This window comes from Peromyscus eremicus, chromosome 9, assembly GCF_949786415.1.
Source record: "Peromyscus eremicus chromosome 9, PerEre_H2_v1, whole genome shotgun sequence".
NCBI classification, from domain to species: Eukaryota; Metazoa; Chordata; class Mammalia; order Rodentia; family Cricetidae; genus Peromyscus; species Peromyscus eremicus.
The window spans coordinates 91,732,616-91,759,776 of NC_081425.1; the positions used below are offsets into that span (position 1 = coordinate 91,732,616).

Genomic DNA, 27,161 nt, shown 5'->3' on the forward strand with positions numbered 1-27,161 from the left:
AAGTAGTTTGCAAGCTCTGATAGGTTATACATGAGATCGTAAGGAAGCATGGAGAACACAAAACTCATCTGATTAGCATATGCTCTGAGTAGGAGACCTGGGACGGGCTGGCCAGGAAGTCCCTCCAAGATGACATGTGAACTGATATTGCAAAGATGGGCACAGGCATGCAGGAGGAACATCTGGGAAGGAATGCTTGTGCCTCTGAGCAAGAAGAGCTTTGGGATGGTTTGATAGTTTGGATACCAACTATTCCCGAAGGCCATGCACCCTTGAAGGGGATGTGGGGCCTCCAGTCCCTTCTCCTTTCTTTGCTTCATGACCCATGGAGTAAATTTCTTCACCATGTACTCTACAATGATGAGCTGCCTTGACACAGGACCAAAGCATCCTAGCTAACCAATCAGGGCTGAACCCCCTTCCCCCACACAAGAAGCCTAAACAAGTATTTTCTCTGTATAGTATCTAGGGTATTTCACTACAGTGATACAGAGACGACCAGGGCAGGTAGAAGAGAAGAATGCACTTGGTGGTGGGTAGACCTGCTGGGGCCAGATGGAGGGAGCAAGCAAGCATTCACTCCACTGACATGAACCGGCTTGCATTTAAACAAGGCCTGCACTTTGATCACTGCAGGGTGGGCACTAGTGGATGCAGGTACACTAGTCAAGGACATCTGATCCTGGAAGGCTGGCAGAAAGCTGAAGGGGAGGAAAACAGGGGAAAAGTGCCATCACATCCTTCTACATCCTGGTATGGGTGGTGCAGAGAAGCAAGGCTTTTAAAGGCAGGAATTATCATACTGGTGGCATACTGCTGACATGAAAACAGAAGGGGTGAGACAGACCTTATGGAGAGTCAGCACTGGTAGAATGGAGAAGCTGGCCTGAGAAGACACAGGAGCCAGAAGACAGGCAGGGGGAACGCACATGGCATCTCTGGGGACCTGGGAAAGGAGGGAGGCACTTACCTTAGCATCCTGTGAAGAGGAAATACTCGTAACTTCTCAAAAGGCCTGCCCAGAGCAGGGCCTGACCTCAGCAGGTTTAACCAACTGGCAGCTGGGAGCTGCTGCTCTAGGGCAGATCAATGTCTGTGATGGCATCTGACACACCTCTGTCTCCAGACAACTAGGAGTTCCATTTTGGAGTCAGAATTGAAAGGTCAGAGCCCAGCCCTGCCAACCCTGAAGTTGTAAATCATAACCCTGGCCCCACCACAGGTCAGCTGCAACCATAAGCTGCCCTGCAGAGCTGAGGTTTCCCCGTCAGCATCCTATTCCCCTTTATTGGTTGGTTTCTGGTGTCTGTTGGCCCAGTGTTAAAGAGAAACAAGGGGCAGTATCCAAGCCATGTGGGAGCTTGGGGATGCCTAGTCTACTGGCTCTGCTGCACTGTGAGGGCTAGTCCCAGGTGTTAGAATTTCTTCCCAGCACATTACACCAGAGGGAAGCAGCATTTGCTGCATATCAGATTCTTTTGGGGTATATTTACCTTAAGACCTGGCTGCTGTTCAAACAAGAGTGACCATGATAAAACTGCAAGGACCTCTACAGAATGTACCTCTAGCTGAAAGTGACAAAGGCCAACTATATTCCAAGGGTGCTCCACCTGTGTGGATGTTGAGTCTTCACAATGACTTTTACCTCCCTATTTTACGAGAAAACAATGAGGGAGAAAAGCCATATACTATGACTACAGGCCAGGATCCAAATTTTGGATGTACTACACTCCCATTACTGCAATAATTTCACTTTGTATGCAGTGTCTTGAGCCCCATTTTGAGGACTATGAACACTGCATTGTCAGAAGTCTGTCATGGGCTTACAGAGCACTTGCATGTTAAGTATCTACATCCAACACTGTTATCTGTGGCCAAGCTCTCCCCACCCAGGGAATTGTGGGGCAAGGAATCAGTAGCAGAGCATGAGATAGTATCAAATATCAGATGAACATGCTGCTTCACTCAGTCATCTGTGCAGGAGTGAGAACAAAGCGAGCAAGCATGAGGGCAAAACATGCAGATGTGGTAGCTACCAGCTGTAACCCAAGCATGCTTACAGTGAGATGGGAGGCAGACTGGGGAATTGCCCTGGAGCTCGCAAGCCAGCTAGCTTGGGGCATGCAGCACAGGCTCAGAAACAAGGTTCTGTTTTGCAAGGTGGAAGGTAAGAACTGGCTCCTGAAGGTTGTCCTCTGAACACACACACACACACACACACACACACACACACACACACACTGGCTTTTTGTAAAGTGAGCAAGAATTATGCAATTATGTTGCATGACTTCCTGGGGAGACATGAACAGACACCCACTTATCCCAGATAGGGCACCTCCAGATCAAAGAATTAACTCCACCCAAGTCTTACAGGACCACAGGCAACTTAGAGGCAGCTACCCAACTGGAGAAGTCCTCGCCCTCCTGCCCCAGCAACCATCCTCCCAAGGGAATGACACCCTTTTTGAGAATCTTGGGTTACAGCTGTGATGAAGATGGCAATAGCCACACCATTCCTGGAGGGCAGATCTCCACAGGAGGTGATAATCAAGAGGCTCACAGGGGCAGAATGACTGCCTCTGGGCAAGTGTGGGGGTGCAGGGCAGACACACAGGATACAAAAGAGTATATCCAATGGGGTGGTTTAACTGACAGACAGGACCAGATGGGAATGAGAGAAGAAAGCACCAGAACACAGCATGCTCCCATTCTCCGTGAAAACTCAAGGTTGATCTTGCAGCATGTCTCTCAAGGAAATCTTACCAGCCACATGATGTTTGGGACTGTGGGGCCTGGAGCAGGCAGCTCAGGGTTTGGCATGCAGTTCTTCTGAAGTGAGACCACACAAAATGCTTTCCTTTCACGGTCAGCATTTCTCTACCACACCACTTACGTTTCTTTGCAGGTTACATTGACTTACAGTGCCTTTCAGGAAAGTACACACGAACAGAGGACACCTTGAGAGCACACCGTTATCAGGTGACAGATGCACAAGCACAGCACATTTCGGTGCCACCGAGAACTGTCCCTCAGAGGGCATCTCAACTTTCCCTCTTCATGTCAGGCCCCCAGGACTCAGATCACCCCCTTGCTAAGACTTTGTTTTGCCAGGGAGCACATGCGTTTTGGCTTCTCCCTTTCAGTCTATTTTGATTTACAAGACTCTTTGCATTTCCTGGCCCATTTTTATAAGCGCTTTTCACCATCCAGTTGATGCAGCATCCTTAGCAATCATAATCATGACTCTCTTCCAGATAACTTGGGTGTTCTCGTGCATGTTACTCACTAGGCATCTCCCTTTCCCACTGTCCACCAAGTGATACAAACTGTGGGGCTGGAATACATAGATGTCACAGGCCTCATGTAGGAAAACACAAAATTGGAGATACCCAGAGGCAGCTAGGGTACAAATCAACTGTCCCCTTCCTAAGACAAAGAGCGCCGACACTACCCTCTGCCACAGACCTGTAAACAGGGGGAGGTACAAGTTCTAAGATGCACTGGGTATAGGCCCACTGTAATGAATGCTCCCCAAGCAGTCCAGGGCTCAAGCATCCCTCAGCTCCCCATGCTAAGTTTGGCAACATGCTTAAGTGAGTGAGCTCTCTTTTCCACCTCACTGCTCTCTCAACAAGGTATCTGGCTTCCAGGCCCATGTTCACATCTCTAGTCGAGGATCTGTCCTCACAATGACCCTAAGATAAAGGTCTCATCTAACATTCTGCAATGGGTTCCGATTGTAGAGAATGAAAGCCAAGTCCTACTGTTGTTCTGTGTTCCAATTCTGAACCTCAACTTCCCAGCCCTACTATCTTTGTACACCTTAGTCTTGCCCATCAACCCTCATCTCCACCCAGGCACTTATTTTTAAACCTACGAACACCCTTCGTCTCCAAGTCATTTCAGAGAAAGGCCCACCTCCTTTGCACAACACTCCTTTCCTCTCATCAGAACCTTCTGTTCCCATCAGCACATATCAGTACAGTATTTGTTCTCCACACATTTTCTCTGACTCCTCTCATTCCAGCTTCCAGCGGTGTCTCAACAGCATGTTTATTTTTATGTATAGTGTTCTCTATGTTCCGCCTGCATGTACGCCTGCATGCCAGAAGAGGGCACCAGATTTCATCATAGATGGTTGTGAGCTGCCATGTGGGTGCTGGGAATTGAACTCAGGACCTCTGGAAGAACAGCCAGTGCTCTTAACTGCTGAGTTATCTCTCCAGCCCCTCAACAGCATGTTTTCAATAACTGGTAAAATAAAACTTGTGTTGGAAACTTAACATTTTCAAAGCATATTTGAAGTACCTTATTTTCAAATGAAGTTCAAATACTGGTAATATAACCTTAAATATGTAAAACATTTTAACCACAAAATCAGTACAAGTAAATCATCTCCACTTAAGATATGTTTGACTGATTTTTAAAACAATACTTTAAAATATGCAATACCTATATCAGCCAAACAAAGAGCTACATTTTATTGACTGGGTGGAAATCTTGATCACTCAACTAAAAATAAGCTTCGTTAACATTCTGATGTCAATTTCTGCTCCTCTGCCTCTCTACCTAACGACAGCAACAGGACAGCACGCACCAGCTAGTCATTTCACGGCTGCCAAGGCAGCAGGTGTCAAACAGCAGTGTCTTCAGAGGTGTGTGCAAAGGCAGCGGAGGATGGCATGGATACAAAGGCTGTGTGTGCGGACAGCAGCCAGACAAGATGGGAGGAATGCCATTCTACAGGCTGGGTTAGCACTCAGGGAGCGAGCCTGTCCACCTACAGCAGCTCACCCATCAGCAGTGATGAGACCCTGTGCACAGAGCAGACACAACAGGCTCCAAGCTCAAATCTCCTGCTTGCTTTGACAGACTCAGATGATACTGATTTTTGCCAAGTGGCCACAATGGCTGCTGTTTTATGCAGTTACTAGATCAAGGGCATTGGAGCAAGTGCCTTTCTTAAAGTTCCTCTAGTGATTTCAAACACAAGAACAGCAAACCTAGATCAAGCCATACACCAGCAGTGATAACCGGGATGATGTGTGTACAATCCAAACCTAAGTCACCTGCCCTACTAATAACCTTACCTCAATCCACAGGAAACCCTAAAACCACCTGGAAAAACCACAAATTTGTTTTGCTTTCAATGAAAAACTCTTACTTTCATACCACTTTTCTTTTTTATTTAAAATATTATAACCAATTGACATACTAGATAACACTGTTTACATCCAGTGGTGCATGTAATGACTAGGGCATGAACAAGTAAACCACAATAATGATCTCAGCATTCCCTACAAAGTGCCCCATTCTGTTTTGTCTAGAGAGGGAGAGGAAAACAAACACAGGGAAGGGGAGGGACGAAGAAGGAATGACATGTACAGGGAGAGAGAAAAAATTCTAATAATCATCCTTAGGTCTTCAGGTTTAAAACCTTATTAACAGGATAAACTGTAATGAGAAAATAGATGTCATAGTCCGGGCAGACAGCTACTTCAGTTTAACTTCATTCGGCTATAAGATTAACAGCTTCTCAAAAATATACCAAATATTGGGCCTACAAAAGTAATTTATTTCTTCGTAAAATTTACTAAGATTTACTCCTTTTGTAAAATGTAAAGCGTGGACTGATATCTTGAGCAGGTTTCTTACAAAAGACAGTGATGATGTCAGTAAGCACATCTAGCACAATTCCCCAGACACAGTGGAAGACTACACGGGACTGTCTCGTACTGATGCAAGGTATGCACTTCACATACTGGTATTTTGTCAACAGTGGCTATAACGTATGCAACACACATTTATAATCTACACTCAGTAAAGATCTAACATTAAGGGCAACAGCTTACTTGGGAAAGCATAGAAAATCAGTGTGAGGTAGTTCAATAAAAACCTAGTTTAATTTGAAGTCATTGTGAGAATAGGACATTGTGCAAACCTAATCCACAGGTACTATTTCTCAGAAGTTTTGTAACAAAGAGAATCTAAATGAGAAATGCCCAGAAGGTTACTCTTACTAGACTCCCCTTAAGAGCACTTTGACTAAGAGCAGTTACTTTGAAATTAATTAGGACACAAGTTTTCCTATCTTACCCCAACTACACATTTCTGCTTCAATGCCCTTTATCTCTTCCATCTGTCGTGCTATTAAGACAAATTTGTTTCCTGTGGTCCAGGAAACACCTAAGAGATCAGTAGAAACACGATGCACACTAAAATGAACAGGCATGGAGGCAATGCTGAAGAGGGCTATGGAGGAGATGGTGCTGGGTCTGCTACTCACTGGGAAGAATTACTGGGGGCATGGGGCATCATGCATCCACTCTACAGCTAGTGTGTGACTAATGAGCAACACTCACAAACTACAACAGTATTTCTGAAAATATACTATGTTTTTTAATCTCAAAATGCTCTGCAGGCTAGTGCCTAGGCAACACTGATGGTCGTTTTCATGTGTGTGGCAGAAACTGGCCAACAGTGTAAACCAAGTTCTATTTGTAACTCTGGAAACAGCTTCACTTGCCTACTGCTCATTTTGTCAGTAGACCTCTCTGACTCCATGTCTTGGGGTAACAGAGAGTTACAGGCTGACAGGCAAGCTGCTGCTTTGGACACAATCAAGCTTCTCTGTACTGGTAGGGACTACGGGTTCTCTTACAAATGGGGGTGTGAACGCACTGGGCTTTGCTCCTGGTGTGCACTCTTCTGAGTTGGCAATCAGCAGCATGGCATGACACAATAAAAACCACTTAGCAGATAGCACAAGAGTTGAGATGCTCTATTTATAACAAGCAATCCCAACAACATGGTCATCTTACAGATGGTCAATATATCTTGGGGTAAGAGAACTGTAACCAGGAAGACATGTAGGAAGAAGCAGTGTCTCTTTCCTAACCTATGAAGTTGAATGCTAATTCTCAGTTAAAGAACTTTTGGACAGTAAGACAACAGGCTTAAGCATATATAATTGAAAAGTCAAATTATAGGGTGGCTTAACAAGTACTGCTAGACGGAAACGTTATTTGTAAGTTCTTAAAAAAATACTTAAGATGCTTTAAGACTCTAAAAGTACCAATATGATTTATGTTAACAGGTTTAAGCAAAGAGGGGGAGTTGTGTAAACAATGGATCTTAAAAAGCTGGGGCACACACATTTAACAAACAGACCTTACTTTCAGGGTATAATTTTGTTAAGTATTTTAGTTTACATTAAGCATTGAAAGCTTGTTTTCTTTTAATTCAACTGAAACATGATGGCTGGCAAGTGGGAGCTGGCAATTACAACAAATGTACAATCAGAACAACTGTTATTTCTTATTTAACCAAAATCTGCATCAAGAAAGACGGCTTCTCAGCAATCAAACATAAACTACAGAAAACTAATGAAGCATGTCAGCTGTTAAAGTGCAATAGTGACACATTTATCCTAGGGAAAACAAAACGAGCTAGCTGTAAAACTAATATAAAATAAGAACACTCGTGCTCCAATTCCTGCTAAAATCCTGACTCCAATCTTCGACTTCTACAGCCCAAGAGGCATAACAGTCTCAAATTCATACTTGCCTAATAAAATTAATGCACCATGTTACATGTAGAGAAAAGGAATCACTAAAAGGTAGGAGACTAGAAATCATGATTAACTAACTTGCTATATTTCAAAGTATTAAAAAAAAGGTTAATGTATCTTAATCTTAAGTATTGCACATTAACAATGACCAAAAATACCTTACTTGAAAGTAATTCTACACTAAATATACGGGGAAAAAAAAAAAAAAAGCTAAGCAAACTTTCAGAAATTTGCTGAGCTGTGCCTGTTCTTACTCCTGTTGGCTGTGAGCTCCAAGGGGGCTTCTCTCTACAACCATGCAGCTCACGAAGTATGCATTTCCCAGTTCATTACATGAAATCCCTCTTGTTCCAGACAATACCAAAGGTGCCTGGGCATTACAGACATCATTTCAGAAATAATGAGACCTTGATGACATTTTACTTAGGAAAAATTCAGTTACAGAGAAAGGATTCTGTAGATATAAAATGTAAACAGTTAACACACACTTGTCAGGAGCAGCACCATTCTTACACTACTCAATGTCCACACTGCATATTATATTTGAAATCAGGTATAAAAAAAATCAAAGACTCAGACTAAAGAACCACCACTATGCCTGCTCTGCTCACTGTGAAGAAACAGTCCTTAGAAAATGACATCCTACATATGGCTGTGTGCTACTATTTTCAGATGAACGGTATATTGCTCATTTAAACATCACCTACACAAATTTAAGTAGGCTTTGGAACCTCCTGACAGCTAGTAAATATAGGATTATGCTACAGGTAGAATCAAAATGGCCAGAAACACCACGAACTGGTGCTCAACAGATTGACCCTCCAAGGAACAGGAACTGGGAAAGGTCCAGAGGCCAGAAGCTGTATAAAAGGGAAGTCCAGACTCTTGACCAATGCCAGGACCTATAGCCTGAGATTAACTCAGTGTATACAGAAGCAGGCTCATAGCTAGTACAAGGGAACCATCTGTTGGTTTGCATTGAAATGTATATTCATGAAGTATCCTCTTGACTGTATACGATCAAAGGCTTTGAACATGCCACAATGTTCAGAATACACCACATTTCTTGATTTGAGTTTCTGATGGGTTGGGGTGGGGAGCTCCGAAAGGTAGAAGGATGTGCTCAGCATCTTTAAAGACATGCTCTGAGTTATTCCGCTATCTAGATGGCAGGGCATTTGCCAAAATTTAGGTAAGGTTGCCTACTAATTGTTGTAACTAAACTGGGATTGGCCAGTAGCAAACAGTGGAGGTTTCCTGACACGTTCATCATTTACAGTAGTTATTCCTGAATATAACTGGCTACAGGTTATTTTCCCTTACTCCTCTGGGGTTATTTCATTGATAAGCACATAACCCTTAAGGATAGCATCATGAACAAACATTTGAAATAAATTCTAATAAAAAACTTATAAACATCTTAAATAATTCATGATATATGCAAGTCACCACATAATAGTTGCTTTGATAAACAAAAATCTTACAAATTCAGTAAAAAAAAAAATCAGCAGCATAAGATAAAGCAAATATGCAAAAATTTAAACCATGATAAAATAATTAGGTTTACATTATACAGTTAATTACAGCAAAAATACATACAGTTTTGTTGCTGTTTAAAAACACAACTTAGGTTTTAAATTACAACACTTGAAATTAAAAAAAATAAACTACTTTACTACAAAATGAATTCTACATTTTCTGAAAAATCACTCAAAAATATGACCACTGAATTGTTTTTAAAGCAGTTCTATCAATGACTAACCAATTCCCCATCCCTCCCACCCCCCCAAGGCCCAAGTAGTCATCTACAGCAGCCTAGAGGTCCAGCTGATGCTTCGAGACTGCTGTCTGTATCCGAGGCCAGAGTCGGGTCTGTGGACATTGAAGACACCTCATTGACAGATGGCGAAGACGATGGGTGCTGAGAGCCGTTGATCACTGCTGCACCTGTGCTATGAGAAACAAAACAGCACATCAGTTACTGTGCTGCCTACCTCCAGTGTCAACAGACTGCTCCTGGGTTTATGGGGTGCTGGACTGTCCTGAGCCTAACACTAATGCTCTCTCTCTAACACAGCTATGAGGGAAGAATTCTTAAACTGTCAAGAAACCTGTACTCCTGTCCTTTCTATTGCATTGTTAGAGACAGAAGTTAGAAGTCCAAGTAACATGGAGAACTGACATAGAGCAAGATCCATGAATGGGCTCAGGGTGTGGGCTCAGGGTGTGTTCCGAAAGAATTGAGAGTACATATAAAACTGTCTACAGTTTGTTGGAGAGAAGATCTCAAAGAACCAAGGGACTGAAAAAAAGGTTTGAGAACTAGTATAGTATAGAAAGTATTAGTTTTGATATTCTAAAAAAAAAAAAAAAAAAAAAAAAAAACACAACCCACAATGTCAAAATGATACTTCTGGTACATCTTGCAAAGCAGAAGCCAACACAAAAGAATAACATTTTGATTAGGAGGCACCTTAATCAACTGTCCCAGGCTATGACACTGTGTGACTTTCCAGGGTAACTGAAACAGCATAGTTAGGTAAATTCAAGTCTTTCTTTGATTCTAGTAAACACCAGGCAAAGACATACACAGACTTACTAAACAGAGACAGGAGCAAATGTTCTTCTCTAAGAGTAGTATCTAGCAAGCATTTTGCTGCATTAAAAAACCACCTTTCTCCCCAAATAAACAGGAGTACCTTCCCCACAGACAGAAATCCTTTCAAGGGGTAGGCCTCATCCTGGGGTAGGAGTATGTTAAAGCAACTCAACAATAGGTAGCAGCTTTCAAGTCACAAGTTTACTAAAGAAGGGTCATTTAGAAGTACATAAAAGTTCTTAAGAACACATTTACAGAGAAAAAACAGTGAATGGAGTTCAGAGTCCCAAAATGGTCCCAATTCTGCAGAATGATGACCAGAACACTCAGATATAAGGAGTCCACCAAAAGCTTGTTTCCAAATGTGACAAAAGTACTGAAAAGAACACCAGTACTTGATAGTACACACAACAAATTTTGTAGTGAAGCTTTTATTTATTCTAATTGAAGACCGTTCAAATCAAAGCATAGTGAATTTTAAGAGAACTCTTTAAAGACACGACAGCAGTGCTGAAGAAACAGGGTTTAAAATCAGTACGACAGAGACAACAGTGTGTCAGTGTTTTCAAACTGAATTATCAAACTGAGTGAGCATGGGAAGAACTGCAGGTCCCAGGCTACTGAAGACTGTAACACAAGACGCAAACCGCAACCACAACCACAACCACAACAGGTTTATATTGTAACCAACCTAAAGGAGATGGCTGTCCTCTTATGACTCCATTCTTGGTTCGCTCCTCCAAGTCCATCACCTCCTTGTATATCAGTTCTGAAAAAGAAGAGGAAAAGTAAATTTTTTGAAATCAGAGTGAACCTCAGAAGATATGTACATTTTAAGTTAAAACTTATGTATCCATTAAGTACATCGAGGTGGGTCCTTGCAATGACAGCAGATCAAGTGAGTGTCAAGTTCTGACTCACAGATGCTAACAATTCCCTGACCTTCAACCACAGACTACACTGAAAGAAAGCAGAACTCTCCACTGTAACTGTTTGAGTTGGTTATCAGGCAGCTGCTGCCAGAAACCAGTGCCTGCTTTCGGGTATCACCCATACAGCACTCTGCCTTACAGAGGCTTGTCTAATTTTGTCTAAAGGCTGGGGTCTTTGCTTATCTTCCTTCTACTTCTTGAGTCTTGGCCTTATGCAACTAGGTTGTAGTTACACAGCTTTATAACCAAAGCAGGGTTTACGATTAGAACGGGACAGAAAGACATTTCTATTGAAGGAAAAGCAGCAACAGCTTCAGCTCCTTCCAATTAGCCTTCAAAAGACATTGGCACCAACACCCCTTCCCAGGACTCTTGTATTCCTGAGTGGGGGCGGCAGCAGATCACTACAAAGACAGCGTTGACTGAGGAAAGGCACAGGGTGCAGTATGTATCCATACCCTATTCTTCTACATGATTCTGACTTGTCCATTGCCATTATTTTATCACCTTTGGGTCATGCACTCTTTGAAAAATTACATAAAAGTAATTCATTGAAAAGTGTACAAACCAAAAATGTAAAAAATTCCGAAGAATTTGTATTAATTCCTGAAGTTCAAGCCTTTTATAAAGAATACCTTGCTGGAGGCCAGGCACGGTGACACATTCTAGTACTTGGGAGACTGAAGCAGGGAGAACACAAGTCTGATGTCAGTCTGGGCCACAGACATATTTTTATTTCAACATTCTCACAACCATCAAAAGCATCATCAAGAAGTTGGATACTCAATCAATTAATAGCCTAACCAATAAATGAGAAAATTCTTTTTCAACTGAACAGGAAATTCTCAAAAGAAATACAAATGGACAAAATAAAAAAAAAAATCAACATTCCAAGCTATCAGGTACATACAAAAACAGTACCAAGATTCTATCCAATGTCAATCAGAATGGCTACCATCCATCAAGAAAACCAATGGCAACAAATGCTGGCAAAAAAATGTGGTTAAAAAGGAGCTTTCATGTACATATCAGTGGAAATAGAAATTAAAATAGTCACTACAGAAATTATTACAGGTTCCTCAAAACTTTTAAAAAACAGAATTCCATTAAAGGAATCTAAGGCAGAATATAACAGATACCTGCATACCAACTGTTACTGAGATACTATTCACAGCAGTAATATATGCTATTAGCCTAGATGCCCATCAATAGAAGACTGAATAAAGAAAACGAAGTGAGACAAGGTGTGGTGGTACATGGCTTTAATCCCAGCACTCCAGAGGCAGGCAGTTCTTGATGAGTTCGAGGTCAGTCTGGACTACAGAGTGAGTTTCAGGCCAACCAGAACTACATACTGAGATCCTGTCTCAACAAACAAAGAAACAAACAAAAAACAAAACAAAAACAAAAACAAGATGTGGTGTATATCTAAGCAAGGTAATTTTAGTCAGCCATAAAGTAGAATGAAATGATGCCATTTGCAGGAAAACAGACAGAACCAGAGAGTATCATGTTAAGTAAACTTGACTCAGAAAGATAAATACTGCACATTTCTTCCTATGGAACCTAGATTTGACAATATAAATATATATGACATAAAAGGGCCAATTAGGGTGAGAAAAAGGACAAGTGAGAGGGTAAGGGAGAGCATGAGGGGTAAAAGGAGGTCAATATGAACAATAGAATGATACACATATCTGAAAATATTATATTGAAACCTGTTACTTTGTACTCTAAAATGATAAAAGAAAAAGCATATCTATATATAATCACATTGATAAAATAGAAAAAAACTAGATCTGATGTTCAAAGATAATAAATTAAGCCATTCTACTGGTTAGAGTGGGAGTGGACTGATACCCCTGTATCATGTAGATAGAGGCAGAAATTAGTTTCTTTGATTAAAAAAAAAAAAAAACAGGAAGTATCTAAAACAACACTTGGTTTAGCACATCTCCTTTTTGGACTGTGCTGTTCTCAGCTATATTCAAATACGTGCACATAAACACATGGTAACAGCAGCAGACTGTGTGAATATGAAGGTCTACCTTCAGTGTGTCTCACAAACTGAGAGACCAACTTCCCTACGGCTTACCACTTACTAGCTATTAAACCCTGCAGGCAGCTGTGTGGACCAAGAGAGTATGGGGACATCAACAAGCAAGTGTGTACAGAACACAACCACTGGTGGTTTTAGAGCTAGGACACCCCAAACGTGGTTGTAGAAACAAAGGGGAAAACACTAATGTGCCTATGACTGAGATGGAGAATTTCAGAAATTAAAGAAGGAAGGATGCCGGGCGGTGGTGGCTCACTCCTTTAATCCCAGCACTTGGGAGGCAGAGCCAGGCAGATCTCTGTGAGTTCGAGGCCAGCCTGGACTACCAAGTGAGTTCCAGGAAAGGCGCAAAGCTACACAGAGAAACCCTGTCTCGAAAAAAACAAAAAAAAAAAAAAAGAAGGAAATTGTCTTTCTACTTTAGTAAAACACACACACACAAAACTTATTATCAAATATAAGTTATGAAAACCAAGAGCAACATTAATTTCCTTAACATGAGAAGTCCCTCAAAGAAGCAGAAGGTGCTTCAGGGTCTTGGAGTCTGCTGAGCGTTACCTTTCCATTCTTCTATTGTGTGCTCCCTCTCATCTAACTGCTTGTCAGGGATCTTTGGTGGTGGCTGAAAGACACAAGGCAGTAACAACTGGGTCAGTTTACTGGAAGTATATATATACTATTAATTATTTGAAATATCAGCCAGACATAAGACTTGTAAAAGTGAATCATGAGGCAAAGACCAATCAATCATCAGTAACTTTAACTTTCCAGATGGTAGTTCTGTAAGATTCCTTTGTAAGAAATAAGATGTATTTTTCTTTCCTTCCAACTTTTGAAATTGTCACATCTTACCTATATTACAGAATTCTGCTCTTCTTTGGATAAAATATTACTTTTAACTAAGGCTGCTCCCACAGACGTTCTAGCTCCTCTCTAATTAACTATCAATTCAATAGAATAAGAAACAGTGGGACGCTACCTGACTGTGTGATGGCTTAAATACGCGCCTAACCTAAGGTTTTCTTCATGCAAAACTAGGAAAACATTAACATCATCTATACTTTTATTTAAAATGACAAGTTCTCTTTCAAACTTAATTTTAACTATAGCTCTAAGAATACAATATGTTCTTCAAACATTAAGAACTTACAGCTTCTGCTTCCGAAGGGTCATACCAGACGTTGATGTATGGGTGCTGGAGAGCTTCATCTACTGAGATCCTTTTGGATGCATCTATTACTAGCATTTTGGATAACAAATCCCTTGCCTGACTGGCTGCAAAAATAATGATATTAATATATACATGTTCATGATACTCCTCCAATTATTACCTTTAGAAAGTTGAGATTATCTTTTATTTTAAAAAAATTATAGCCAGGTGGTGGTGGTGCACGCCTTTAATCCCAGCACACAGGAGGCAGAGTTCGAGGCCAGCCTGGGCTACAGAGTGAGTTCCAGGAAAGGTGCCAAAGCTACAGAGAGAAACCCTGTCTCAAAAACAAAACAAAACAAAACAAACAAACAAAAACCAAAAAAAAAAAAAAAAAAAAAAAAAAAAAACCACCAAAAACCAAAAAACAAAACAAAAAAATCTTTGCCAGGCGTAGTGGTGTATATGCTGAACTGAGTGAACTGAGGACACAGAGGCAGAAGGATCACAATTTCCAGGCCAGCCTGGTTCCAATCCCAGGTTGGCAGGATCACACAGTAAATAGCTATCTCAAACTGAACCAAGCCAAACCAAGACAAAACAAATTCTATGTTTTAAAAAAGAATGTTTTCATTATTGATTTTTGTGAGCATTAAAAGAAAGATTACATTTTTTAGTTATGTTCACAGAGGGAAGGGGTATGTATGTGCATGCACACATGAATGCAGGTGCCCGGGTAGGCCAGAAGAGTGCATCAAGTCCCTGGGGCTGGAGTTACAGGTGGTTGCAGTGAGCTGCCTCACATTGAGTGCTAGGAACTAAACTCCGGGTTCTCTGCAAGAGCAGCAAGCAATCTCTCTAGTGCCTGTTTTGTTTTTTGGTTTTTTTTTTTGGTTGTTGTTTGTTTGTTTAAAAAAGACCAGGTCATGCTATGTTCCTAGGCTAGCCTGGAACTCACAAAGCACAAGATGGTCTCAGACTCCTGGCAATCAATCCTTCAGCCACAGCTTCCCAAGTGTTGGGATTACAGTTGTGGACCTCCACACCTAAAGAATAGTTTTTACTATAAAACCAGGACACATACATGGTTTATAAAAATACCAAAAAAAATTTCTTGCTTTTTTGAAGCGGGGTCTCCCATTGTGTTGCCCTAGCTGGCCTTGAACTCAGAAATGCTCCTGCCTCTGCTTCCCAATCCAAGGATTGAAGGCAAATGCCACTATACCTAGCTAAAAAGTAAAAAGAACAAAACCTTCCTATGTTCCACTAGCAGACATAATTTTGAGTTAAATCTCTTAAGAATATGACTAAGCACTCTTACCACACATGCGTACCCAAAACACAATTTGGTGTACACACTCACACAACTTACCTTTAAGCTTGTTATGCTCCGAGTCAGCTGGGAAAAGCACATCTGGGAATAGTTTCTCAAAGCTATAGCCAGCATACTTAGGTCTGTTTTCAACGTAAGTCCTTACTGTTGGTTGTAGTTTCTTCATGAATTCAGGACACGGTGTTCCGAGCTGTTCAATAACTTTATTCCACTGATCAATATCTATTATCAAGTAGCTAAGAAAAATACTCCATGTATCAAATGTTCAACATTTTAATCTTATCCACATTAAATACAAGAAAATGGAAAGTGTTTAAAACTTAAAGAATGTGGCCATTATATATTTTATACCTCAAAGCCATCTTGCAAAAGGCAATGATTGCAAGTGGATAAAAATGAGCAATAAATAAGCTCTGTTAATCTTATTTATTGTGTGTGTGCATGCACATGTGTGTTGGTGTATATAAACATTAATTTCACCATAAAAGAGGCATAAACAAGTAAATTCAAAATAAAAATAACTAAAAAATTATCATTACTATATTCATTAAACTCAAAATGCAAACTGCACAAAACTTTAATATTTAAAATTTGCCTTTCCCCCAGCTCTTCAAAAATGTAAATGCATTTCCTAGAGAGTAAGAAATATTTCTAGTCTGTCCTGCTTTTTTGAGTTCTTTACACTAACAGAAAATACCCGATAGTGATAAAAATGATGACTTGAATAGAAGTAGAATTTTCTTTTGCCATTCTCAGGTCTGCCTATGTTAATTACGTTTGTGAAGCGCTGAAATATATGAAAATGATACCAGTATCTCAGTATGCTGTAGACCAGAATTTCCTGGTCTTGTTCCCTCTGAGGCTCTCTACTCCAAATCTCCAAATACTGATGTCCCAAACACTCTTACTGTAACATGGTGAATATTCTCATTCCATCCACCTAAAACACTTCTGTGTTACTCAGTGATAGACACTTCACTGTTAACATAAATATTAAAAGTTGATGAGCTAAAAGCATGAATCCCAACCTAATTACCAACGTAGGAAACTTCCTGCTGACATTCTCAGCATGTTATGTTAATGTAATGAGACAATAAGACACAACATACAGAACAGTGACAGAAAGACACGGGGGAACCAAACAAAAAGACAGACAGGAGCAACAGATAATTCCAAAATTCATGCTGCCTTCAAAAGAGTTACAGACTTACTCAAGTGTTAGAAGTTTTTAGTGGAAGCCTTAATTTTTTTGTTAATCAACTCAAAGCCATCAAGGAACTGTGAATAATCACACTTGAGCACTTTTTAAAATTAACACATGAAACAATGAGGAAAAGGGAAGTCTATGTCAAGTAAGAGGTGGTATTCTGGAGAGTAATTTAACAATACTTTGTATTAGGGAGAGACAAACTACATTCCACCTGACCAGGCTGACGCGGTACCATACATTTTGACCTTTAGAAACTACATTTTTAGGCCAAAGATAAGGATACGATCTGTACCTGGGAACAAAACACCACCTTTGATCATTTCTCCCATGATGCACCCAACTGACCAAATGTCAACTGAAAACAAAATGCAATGACATTAACATAAAGATTTTGGTTAAAATAAAAAGAAAAATATATAAACATTAAAATAAAACACGTACACCATATACACTTAAAATTATAAAAAGCAATACGAAATAAAAATGAATGACAGTGAATGTGCTCTGACTACCAGCAGAGACTGTATGTCCTGCTGCCGGGTGCAGCCTACAAACACTTTAGTTTCTTAGCTCCACAATTTTTTGAACTATAACAGCCACAGACTTTACATCTATTAAAAGAAAAAAAAACTGTATGTACAAATGTAGAATATATTCCTTTTCATTAGCAAACAGAAGGAAGTTCATCACCTAGTTAATGAATCTGCTGCAGCAGCACAAGGATACAGTCCCTTCCTGGAAAGAGGATTTTGTGGCAAACCATTTCTCCCATAATGCACCCCACAGACCATAAATCCACTATATGTTTGCAGCACAAAAGAAGGAAAAGCAAAGCAAAAGGTCATTAAAATCAAAGAAGCATAATATGACTGCATTATCTAAAAACTGCAGAACATCACAAAAAGAAAAGGTGGTTTGAAGTTCAAATAATGGAATAATTTAAAACACAAAATACTTTTAAAAAAGCTTTCAATCAAAAGAAAATATGAAGTGTGGCATTTTAATTACATATCTAATTTTAAAGTGAGAGCCATGCACAGAAATTGCATAAATTAAAAAAATATACATTTTATAATTGAGAAATTATTTGTAAAACATAAAGTAGAACCAAACAAACTTTATAAATAAAGTTAAGAATGTATATGAGGTCATAAAAGTATAAAAATAAGATGCACTATTTTGAGGTTTAACTGTGCATTTTACTCTCTCTTTAAGTTAAATTTAAAAAAGCACAAGCAGAAATAATTTAGAATATTAAAAACAGAATGTCTCTGAACTTAATAAAATGCTAATCTAAAGTTTTTATCAGAAAATTTCAAACTGGATTTCACAGGCTTATTGAACTGAAAAAGCTTTGTTTGTATCTTCTGAATTAAAAGTCAGTTGTTTTCATTGCGACTTCATTTTACATTAATACCTACCTCTACCCAAAAAGGAACAAATGAAGAGAAAGAACAGCTTATCTGTTAAGAAACCTTGGTAAACACAAGTGTTTTTCCAGTTTTCTATTTTAGACTATCAAAGCACCTACAGATCTATGATCCACAAAGAGTCTCCAGCAGATCACTGTGTAGAAAACTTGCTACAAGGGGTCGAATTTGCTATTAGGCACTTTAAAATAGATTAGACTACCCTAAACTTTCCAAAATAATTTGATGTTCTCTGCAAAAAACAAAACATGAAATCAATCTCTGTGTGTGTGTGTGTGTGTGTGTGTGTGTGTGTGTGTGTGTGTGACTGAAAAGAGGGTATCTGTATGCCATCCCCCACTGGCTAATGTAGTTATGAGGAAACAGATTTGACCGGGTTGCTGGGGGAACAGGCAGGAAAAGCAATGAAATGATCTATGTGACTCTCTTCTAAGAGAGGGTAATATGCCAATTCTTTTTTTTTTAAAGTTAATTTTTAAAATTATTTATTTTTATTTTATGTGCATATTTTTCTGTGTGAGGGTATCAAATCCCCTGGAACTGGAGTTACAGACAGTTGTGAACTGCCATGGGAGAGCTGGGAACTGAACCTGGGTACTCCAGAAGAGCAGCTAGTATTCTTAATCACTGAGCCATCTCTCCAGGCCCAATATGTCAATTCTTGACAATAGGGTCTCTAATTTCTGGTAAGGAGCTATGTCAAGACCATATTTAAGGACACTAACACATGGTGCAATTTATGTGATAACCAAAAGTTTCACAGAAAAGCAATTACCAATCTGCATTCTGGTCACTTGAAATATCAACTCTCAAAACAAAATTTTTAAATCTTATGTTAAGACTAAGAAAACAGAGTATCATGTTTACTTAAATTAGTTGATATCTAAACTATTTGTTTTTAATTAGCTCAAAAAAGAAGAGGAAATTAAGCAAGGACCCCAATTTCAATGGTATCATTATATATATATATATGTATATGTATGTGTGTTTATGTATTTATGTGTATGTATATATGTATAAAGAATCTTCAAGCCGGGCGGTGGTGGCGCACGCCTTTAATCCCAGCACTCGGGAGGCAGAGCCAGGCGAATCTCTGTGAGTTCGAGGTCAGCCTGGGCTACCAAGTGAGTCCCAGGAAAGGCGCAAAGCTACACAGTGAAACCCTGTCTCGAAAAACCAAAAAAAAAAAAAAAGAATCTTCAAGACTGACTTAATAGTTTTCTGCTTCAAAATGAACCACTGTTCTAACCTCCTCCCTAGAAACAAACCACATTAAAAAGCTTAATATATCCACATATAATAATATATTCAATTTCCTTAAGGCTTGACACAGGCTTTGATGAGACACTAGTGCTTCCTGAAAGGTTGCATTATCTACTAGCTTTTCAGAGTTGAGCCTTAATGTAGCTCTCTTAATGTATAGTGAGTGCTACTATTAACACTGACTAAATATTGGAGATGTAAGCAAATATGACTAATATACACTAGAATTACTACTAAGATTAAATTACTAAGAAATATATGCTCATTCAAGTTAAAGTTACAGACAAGCAAAGGGCATAAGTTCTGGTTTCAGAATTCTTTCTTTAGGGGTAGGACTGATGGCAAGTATTCACATTTATGATAAGATACCCATGCTTTCCCAAATATTTATGGTAAAACGTGCAGACTCTTGATACACGTTTGAAACACTTATGCACGCTTAACTCCATGCACTTCAATTTAAGTATAAAAAACTTACGGATAAACTAAATCAAAAGAGTATTTCAAAGTGAAAGTATATGCTGACCGTTCTCCTTGTAGCCCATGCCGAGAATGACCTCTGGCGCTCTGTAGTATCGAGTCACAACATAAGGAGTCATCATAAAACTTGTTCCTGCGGTTCTCGCCAGTCCAAAATCAAGAATCTTCAAAGTGCAGTCTGATTTGACTACTATATTACTAGGCTTTAAGTCCTTCAGGAAATAAACATTAAAATGATTGCTAAGACAGATACAAAGGTTTTACTGCTCAACTGAGCTACATAATCTGCCAGTTTGTTAATTGTTCACTGTTTTCAATGTAACATCATTACAGAGATTAAACATAAATAGGCAAACCCAGGAAGTCAGATTTAAGATATTTTCATAACATAAACCCAGTATGGAAGTTAGGAATGTTTTATCTCCTAGAAATGAGTATTAGCTAGAAATTCTTGGTCAAATAGAGCAAGAGATTTGGAAAGACATTTTAAAGCTCATTTAAGAACTTTTGTGTGGAGCTAGAGAGATGGCTCAGTAGTTATGTGGGTTCAATTCCCAGCACCCACATGCCAGCTCACAACTGTGTCTCCAGTTGCAGAGGATTCTCCACCATCACATAGACAGGCAAAACAGCACAAAAGAAATACAAAATTAAACAAACAAACAAAAAAGAACTTTTGTGCTAGGCATAGTGGCTCATCCTTTGTAATCCCGATACCTGATGCCAAGGCAGAAAGACTGGAAGTCCACGATACAGAGTGCACTGCTTACTTTCTTGTTAATAGGACACAACAAGCTAGAGTTCTCTGGGAAGAGGGAACAACAACTAAGAAACCACCTCCACCAGAATGTCCCGGAGACAATTCTGTGGGGTATTTCCCTAACCAGTGAGGTGGGAGGGCCAACCCACTGTGAATGGTGCCCTCCCTGGGCAGGTGGTCCTGGTTGCGTAAAAACAGGTTGAGAAAAGCAAGGAGTTGCAAGCCAGTAAACAGCACTCCTCCATGGAATCAGCTTCAGTTACTAATCCAGGCTCCTGCCCTGACTTTCCTCAGAGATGGACTGTTATATGAAAAATCTAAGATGAAATAAGTCTTTTCTTCTCTGAGTTGCTTTTGGTCAGTGTTTTATCACAGCAATAGAAAGCAAATTATGGCAACAGCAAGACTCTGTCTTAAAATACCAATGACAAACAACAATAAAAGAACTACTATGGTAAGACGTTATAAATTAGTATTTACATTCATTTGCATACTAAACTAACAGCATTAAAATCTCATTCTAAAGTCACAATAAGCATTATATCACTCTAAAACTATGAAACATTTGGCTAATATTCACATGATCTTGACATAATCTTGGCATATGTTATTTGAACATTCATAGTCACACATGTTTGCTTTTTATGGGGAGGGAGTAGAATCAATCTCAGTACAATAGATAGGACCAAAATAGTGATTATCAGCCTGCTCATTCCTGACTTCCTACATAAAATCACAAACATCTGTTCACATGTAGCAGACACTAGTGTGCTGGTGCCACTGGTCCATAAAATTACTTTCTGCTGGTAGTGCTACATAACGTCTTTATGAAAAACTACCACTTGGCTCCAGCCAGAAGGAAATCTGTGTGATGCTTATTAAAATGAAGGCAGTGGCATAAATACTTAGGGCTTGACATTCATCAAGCTTCTGCCTGTTGGCTTTGATGAACACTCATATCCACATCACAGTCACACTATCTCACATGCACAGATGAATAGCAGATACAAACAAAAGCAAAGGCCTTCAAGACAAGGATCTCTTTTTAAATGTCTACATGCAGGAATTGCTTGTTTGCTGTTTCTAACTTACTCTGACATGCCACCATGCATAGGCTTAGGAAACAGACTCTAAGGACTTTAGAAATTAAGCATATTAACAATATAAGGTCATTACAACAGAAGACAAAAATGTTATCATTCCTGTTCTGCAAATGTAATGTTGTTAATACTTCTGAAATACAGTATACAAAACAAAGGAATGTCCATGCTTAAGGAAAAAAAATTACAAACTTTAATATCACTTTCATGTCTGTTGTTACAGCTCAAGATTACTGGCTCTTTATACTAGCTGGTTCTAGTCTAGAAAAAACTCAAAATACTTTGTATTCTGGAACGATTATGAACAAATACATTTTTTTAAAGAAACAGTTTAAGAAAATAAATTGTCAAGAGTATTTGGCTGTAAGAATATTAACTAAAATTCATCTTTCTGTATCAAGGTTTATTATTTTACAGATTGTCATCATATTGCTAACTACATACAGAAGAGTGACTACATTTGTGCAGAGAGAGTAGAAATAACTCAACATTCATTTTTCCTGCCCGACTCTCTAAGCTTCTCTAGTCAGGCAAGGCGGCATGAGTAGACCTGGTAGGTAGTGTCTGAATGGGAACAAAGTGGAGAAAGGCCAGCACAACTTCCCGAGCTCTTCCCTTGCTTTGGTGATTAAGAACACCCCAGATAGTGGGCTTTGTTGGCAGCCGGGTTGTTCAGCATCTCTATAAAGCCAAGTTTCCACCCTCACCATGATCTGCCTGTACACATAATATGAGAAATAAACCTCAGGCATGTTTAGCTAGAGTCTGATATTTGTTACTGTAGCCAAGCCTACTGCATTCTGGTTAACTGACCCAGGACTGGGGAGTAACTATTACAAGTTGAGTATTCCTACTCTGAAATCTGAAAGGTCCATATTTAAGTCATTTTGAGTATAACTGACAGAACTCAAAAGTTTCTTATATCCACTTTGATGTCTACATTAAGGAAAACTTAAAGGTAGCCTCATATTAGTCCAATGATACAGGACCCATCATGTCAGGGCTTTGATTTTCAAGGTTGCACTGTGCAGAAATCAGATTTCTGACTTTCAGATTTAGGGATGCTCACCTGGTAAAGACCATGCAAATATCTAAAATCTAAAACATTCCACAATCTGAAACACTCTGGCCCCACGCATTTCAGATCACAGACAACCTGTGCAAGGACCCAGGGCCATGAGTTGGTGACCAGACAGCACTGAAATCAGTAACAAATTGGGAAGAGATTCTAATTACGCAGATGCAAAAATATTTTACGTCATCTGCACAGGACTTGCATAATGAACAGGGGCTGACAACTGAGAGCCTGATAGCTTTTGCAAAGGAAGTTTTAAGCAAACTTAGACATAGTCATTTTGCCCCATGTTATCTACTGAAGGGCACAGTTCAGTCAGTAGATGTGACAGAGGCCATATCCACAAAGAAAGAACACTTAGAATGTGGTCTTTACATAAACAAGTTCTAGAAGAGGTTGGAAAGCAAAACTTTGTTAGTAACTACTGGCTCCATTGGAAAGAACTAGCTACATTATAAGTAGAAATGAAAGGTAACAGTGTCATCATTTTGGATAATCTAAATGCTCCTAGAACCCACAAAAAGGTGACAGATGGTTTAGTTTATCCCTGGACCAAGCATCATCCTTTTATATGCCTATCCTTGTAGCCTGTTTCAGTTAACAAAACATAAAACAATGTGATGCTCACCGGATCTGAAGAGAAAGTCTGGACATACTCGAATTAGCATAGTTTCTGTTATTCTACCTTATACCATTGGAAAACAATGTCCCTGGGAAGCAAACCTGAACCTGACCCAAGGTATGGAGCAATGCCACATAGCTAATCCTGAGGACCCTGAGCAAGCACTGTGTTGTTTCAAGTCACTGACATTCTTGGCTAGTTTCTATGCATCATTTTCCCATAACAAACAAAAGCCTTAGTCCTTATTAAATCCTTGAACTGAAGAAATCACTTCAGTCTGTCCAAAGAAGCCTGAAAGCTTGAAGGAAGACTCAAGAGAGCTTCAAGTAAGTCCAAGAATACAGAGCCTGTCAGCTAACAAATATGCTTTAAAAAGACATACAATCAAAAAGCTACACTTCTTTTAGTTACTGATAAAAGCTGCACTATGAAAAACAAAACTCTAAGTCTGTTGTCAAGAAAGCGACATGGGCAGGACAGCAAGAAAACTTTCTGCTCCAAATATCAGTAACAGAAGACACCTGCGCTCCTGTCTTTCATGGGTAGGAAGCAGGCCAAGAAAGCGGAGCAGTCCTTGAACTCAGTCTTCACTACTCACTTGAGATATATTTAAGGAGGAAAGGAAGACTCCCACAGGGAGCAGCCAGGTAATATGGACAACAGTAGACAGGTTGCACTGTGCAGAAATCAGATTCAACTCCTAATAAGTGAGCACTCCCACCTCTAGAGGGAGGGACACTTACAATGTCCATTCAGCAGAATTTCAACTGCCAACTAATCAACCACTGTATTTTTCAGATTTCCAATGAGACTGCTGTGGCTACCCTGGCCCCATCTGACTGTTCTATTGAGGGAACTCAAGGAGAGGGAAGACAGAGTCAGTTCCAGTGTTTGTAGGCCCAAAGGACCTATGCCTGAATCTGATATAGACATTAATGTGTCCCTGTTACGGAGGTGTGGGGCAGAGAGCAGTAGTATGTTAGCCAACCACAGGCTATGGCAGGACTGGTACTCACCAACATTCATGAGTCTGCTCTCTCCACATTTTCCTGCTCTTTTATAACTAGGCAGGCCTTTATGGCTAGATCTGCTTATGCACTGAATAGGGGTGATGTGTGTGTCACCTGCAGGCCAGCATGTTAAGCCAGTGCATTACCATGCAGCTTTCTTCTGCTGACACAGTTAGAACTAGTTAGGGAAGCCTCCCTCAGTATGGGTTTCTAAGTGTCTACAGGGATACCTGACTCTGCAGTATTTGGAAGGAATAAAAGTTTAGATAGTTTCTTAAACCAAGTGAGTAATCACAGAATGGCAGAGTTAAGGTGAATCTAGCAAGGAGGAGAGGGCTGTGAAGACTAGATGCAAAACCGGCAGCTACAGTTTATCATGTCAATTTTTGGTAGTTGCTTCAGGAAAAGACAGCAAGGGGCTATCTGGCAGGGACAGCTGGAATTTAGTCCTAAGCCAGTGGCAAAAGTGAACCAAGGAGTGGCTTCAATAGACCCTGTGATGTCTGTTCAGACCCTTGGCTCAGAATACTCATTCTTCCATTTCCCAGGAGGAATGGCTGCTGGTGGCCTTCAGCAAACTTCTCCAGAAACAACCTGTTTTTAGCACAGAGGTTAATGAGAGCCACCAGCGGAGGCTTTTGAAATAAATGTAGTCAATGTAATTTCTCACTTTGTCCATTTTTAGTTTGTTATGGATACTTCCATGCTTCTTACACGCACAGCTCCACCCTAGTTTCCCACATTGCCTAGTGTAAGGTACAGGTCATTAGGCAACAGACCTGCTATTAGTAAGAACATTTCTACAGCTGTCCTTTATCCTAACATCTTCCAAAATGAAATTAAAAGTTAAGAAGAGAGGAAGGAATGCTTCCTAACTTATGGTACCAATACCTTGATACCAAAGTCATATTATAAAACCACCTTCACATGAAAATGAGAAACTAAAACATTAATGAACCTAGCGGTAAAAATCTTCAACAAAAAATACTAGCAAACCATAGTATACTGGAAAGATTATACACTATGACCAATTGGCATCTATCCTAGAAATAAAGGGGAGTTCAAAACACAAAAATCTATCAATGTAGATAGCTGAAGGGAAGCCATACATACAGTAACAAATTGGTGCATAAAACCTTTGGCTAAATCAACAAATATGCAAATCAGGTATCTAAGATAAATAAAGAATTAATCTTCTGTAAGAGGGAGTTTGGCCTTTGTCCTAAACTACAGGTGATTTTAACACCTGGAATATCCTGTTTGACAGGACTGTCCTGCTAGTGTGGGGGTTTTGGTCATAAACAGCCCAACAACATAATTTATGATATGTTTTCCAAGTTCCAACCTTGGAGGAAATGGAGATTCGATGTATTAGTATCAATTAGATAATGACCGTTGACTATCAGCTAGGACAATGCTATGTTACTGTGACCAAATAAAATATCTAGATCTCAAAAGACTGGGTGAGCTTTCCTGGCTGGAGATACTGCATTGTCATACTTTGGAGCCAACAAAACATCTAAAAGCTCTATGTTGGACTCAGATTTCCCCACAAACCTCTTTCTTTGGTTGGTTCTAACTCTTACCATTCAGTTTATAGTAACATCACAGTTGAAGTATACCACCACCAGGAGTCCTGTGGTCATGCTAAGGAAACAGTAAAACTCAGGGAGATGGTAGGATTGGTGATTTGTAACCAGATGGTCTAAAATGGGGGTAAGTTCTGGGGACCCTTGGACCTAGGCATGCCTTATGTATTAAGTACATTTTATGGAGGCTGTAACCTCTGAGTAGACAGCATGACTTTTACAATAAGAAAGAGTATGTACCAAGCTCTACAGCTGCTATCATATCTAATAGTGGCTACGGTCTGAAAATGTTTGCATGTGTCCTCCAAGGGAAATGCTGGAACCTGTACAGGGTGGGGACTATTAGAAAGTAATTAAGTCATGGACACTGTCCTCAGAAGAGACTAATGTTGGTTTTGTGGAATGGGTTAGCTCTCCTGAGGGAGTTAGTGTACAGCAAGGCACCCTACACACTTGGCACCTTTTATACACAATCAGATTTTCTTTTTGCCATGTTTATAAGTGGTCTAAGTGATCTTCACCAGAGGCTGATGAGGCTACCCAATCTCAGATTTTCAGCCTCCAAAACTGAGCTAAATAAATTCAATAAATTCTTTTCCTTAGCTGGGTGGTGGTGGCACACACCTTTAATCCCAGCACTCAGGAGGCAGAGCCAGGTGGATCTCTGTGAGTTCGAGGCCAGCCTGGTCTACAGAGTGAGATCCAGGACAGGCTCCAAAACCACACAGAGAAACCCCGTCTCGAAAACAAAAAACAAAACAAAACAAAATAAAACAAAAAACCTTTTCCTCATAAACAAATGCCTTGCTTCAGGTATCTGTTTTCATAGTGGCAAACACTAATCAATGGTGATGACAAGCAAGACAAAGATGCCGATCTCTGCTACTGGTCTTCAGCATTTGACTGTACGTCCTCGCTAGAGCAACTGGGGGGAGGGAGGGGGCGGGAAGCTGCCCAGACCGAAGAGAAGTCAAAGTAC

At 39.9% G+C, this 27,161-nt stretch overlaps 1 protein-coding gene across 7 annotated transcripts in view; it reads right to left on the reverse strand.

Moving 5' to 3' along the window:
- Positions 1 to 9,356: 9,356 nt before the first annotated feature.
- Mapk8 (mitogen-activated protein kinase 8) overlaps positions 9,357 to 27,161 on the reverse strand; it is a 75,567-nt gene continuing 57,762 nt past the window's right edge. For 5 of the 7 annotated variants that reach the window (XM_059274125.1, XM_059274128.1, XM_059274127.1 and 2 more), the window contains 7 exons: positions 20,073 to 20,238; positions 17,137 to 17,208; positions 15,683 to 15,865; positions 14,311 to 14,435; positions 13,719 to 13,782; positions 10,861 to 10,938; positions 9,357 to 9,517 (listed from right to left, as the gene is read on the reverse strand). In XM_059274125.1, the coding sequence (XP_059130108.1) occupies positions 9,372 to 9,517; positions 10,861 to 10,938; positions 13,719 to 13,782; positions 14,311 to 14,435; positions 15,683 to 15,865; positions 17,137 to 17,208; positions 20,073 to 20,238 (834 nt within the window). In that variant the 3' untranslated portion in view covers positions 9,357 to 9,371. Of the gene's footprint in view, positions 9,523 to 10,860; positions 10,939 to 13,718; positions 13,783 to 14,310; positions 14,436 to 15,682; positions 15,866 to 17,136; positions 17,209 to 17,579; positions 17,652 to 20,072; positions 20,239 to 27,161 lie in introns of all 7 variants that reach the window. The other 2 variants (XM_059274126.1, XM_059274131.1) reach the window with 2 other exon arrangements.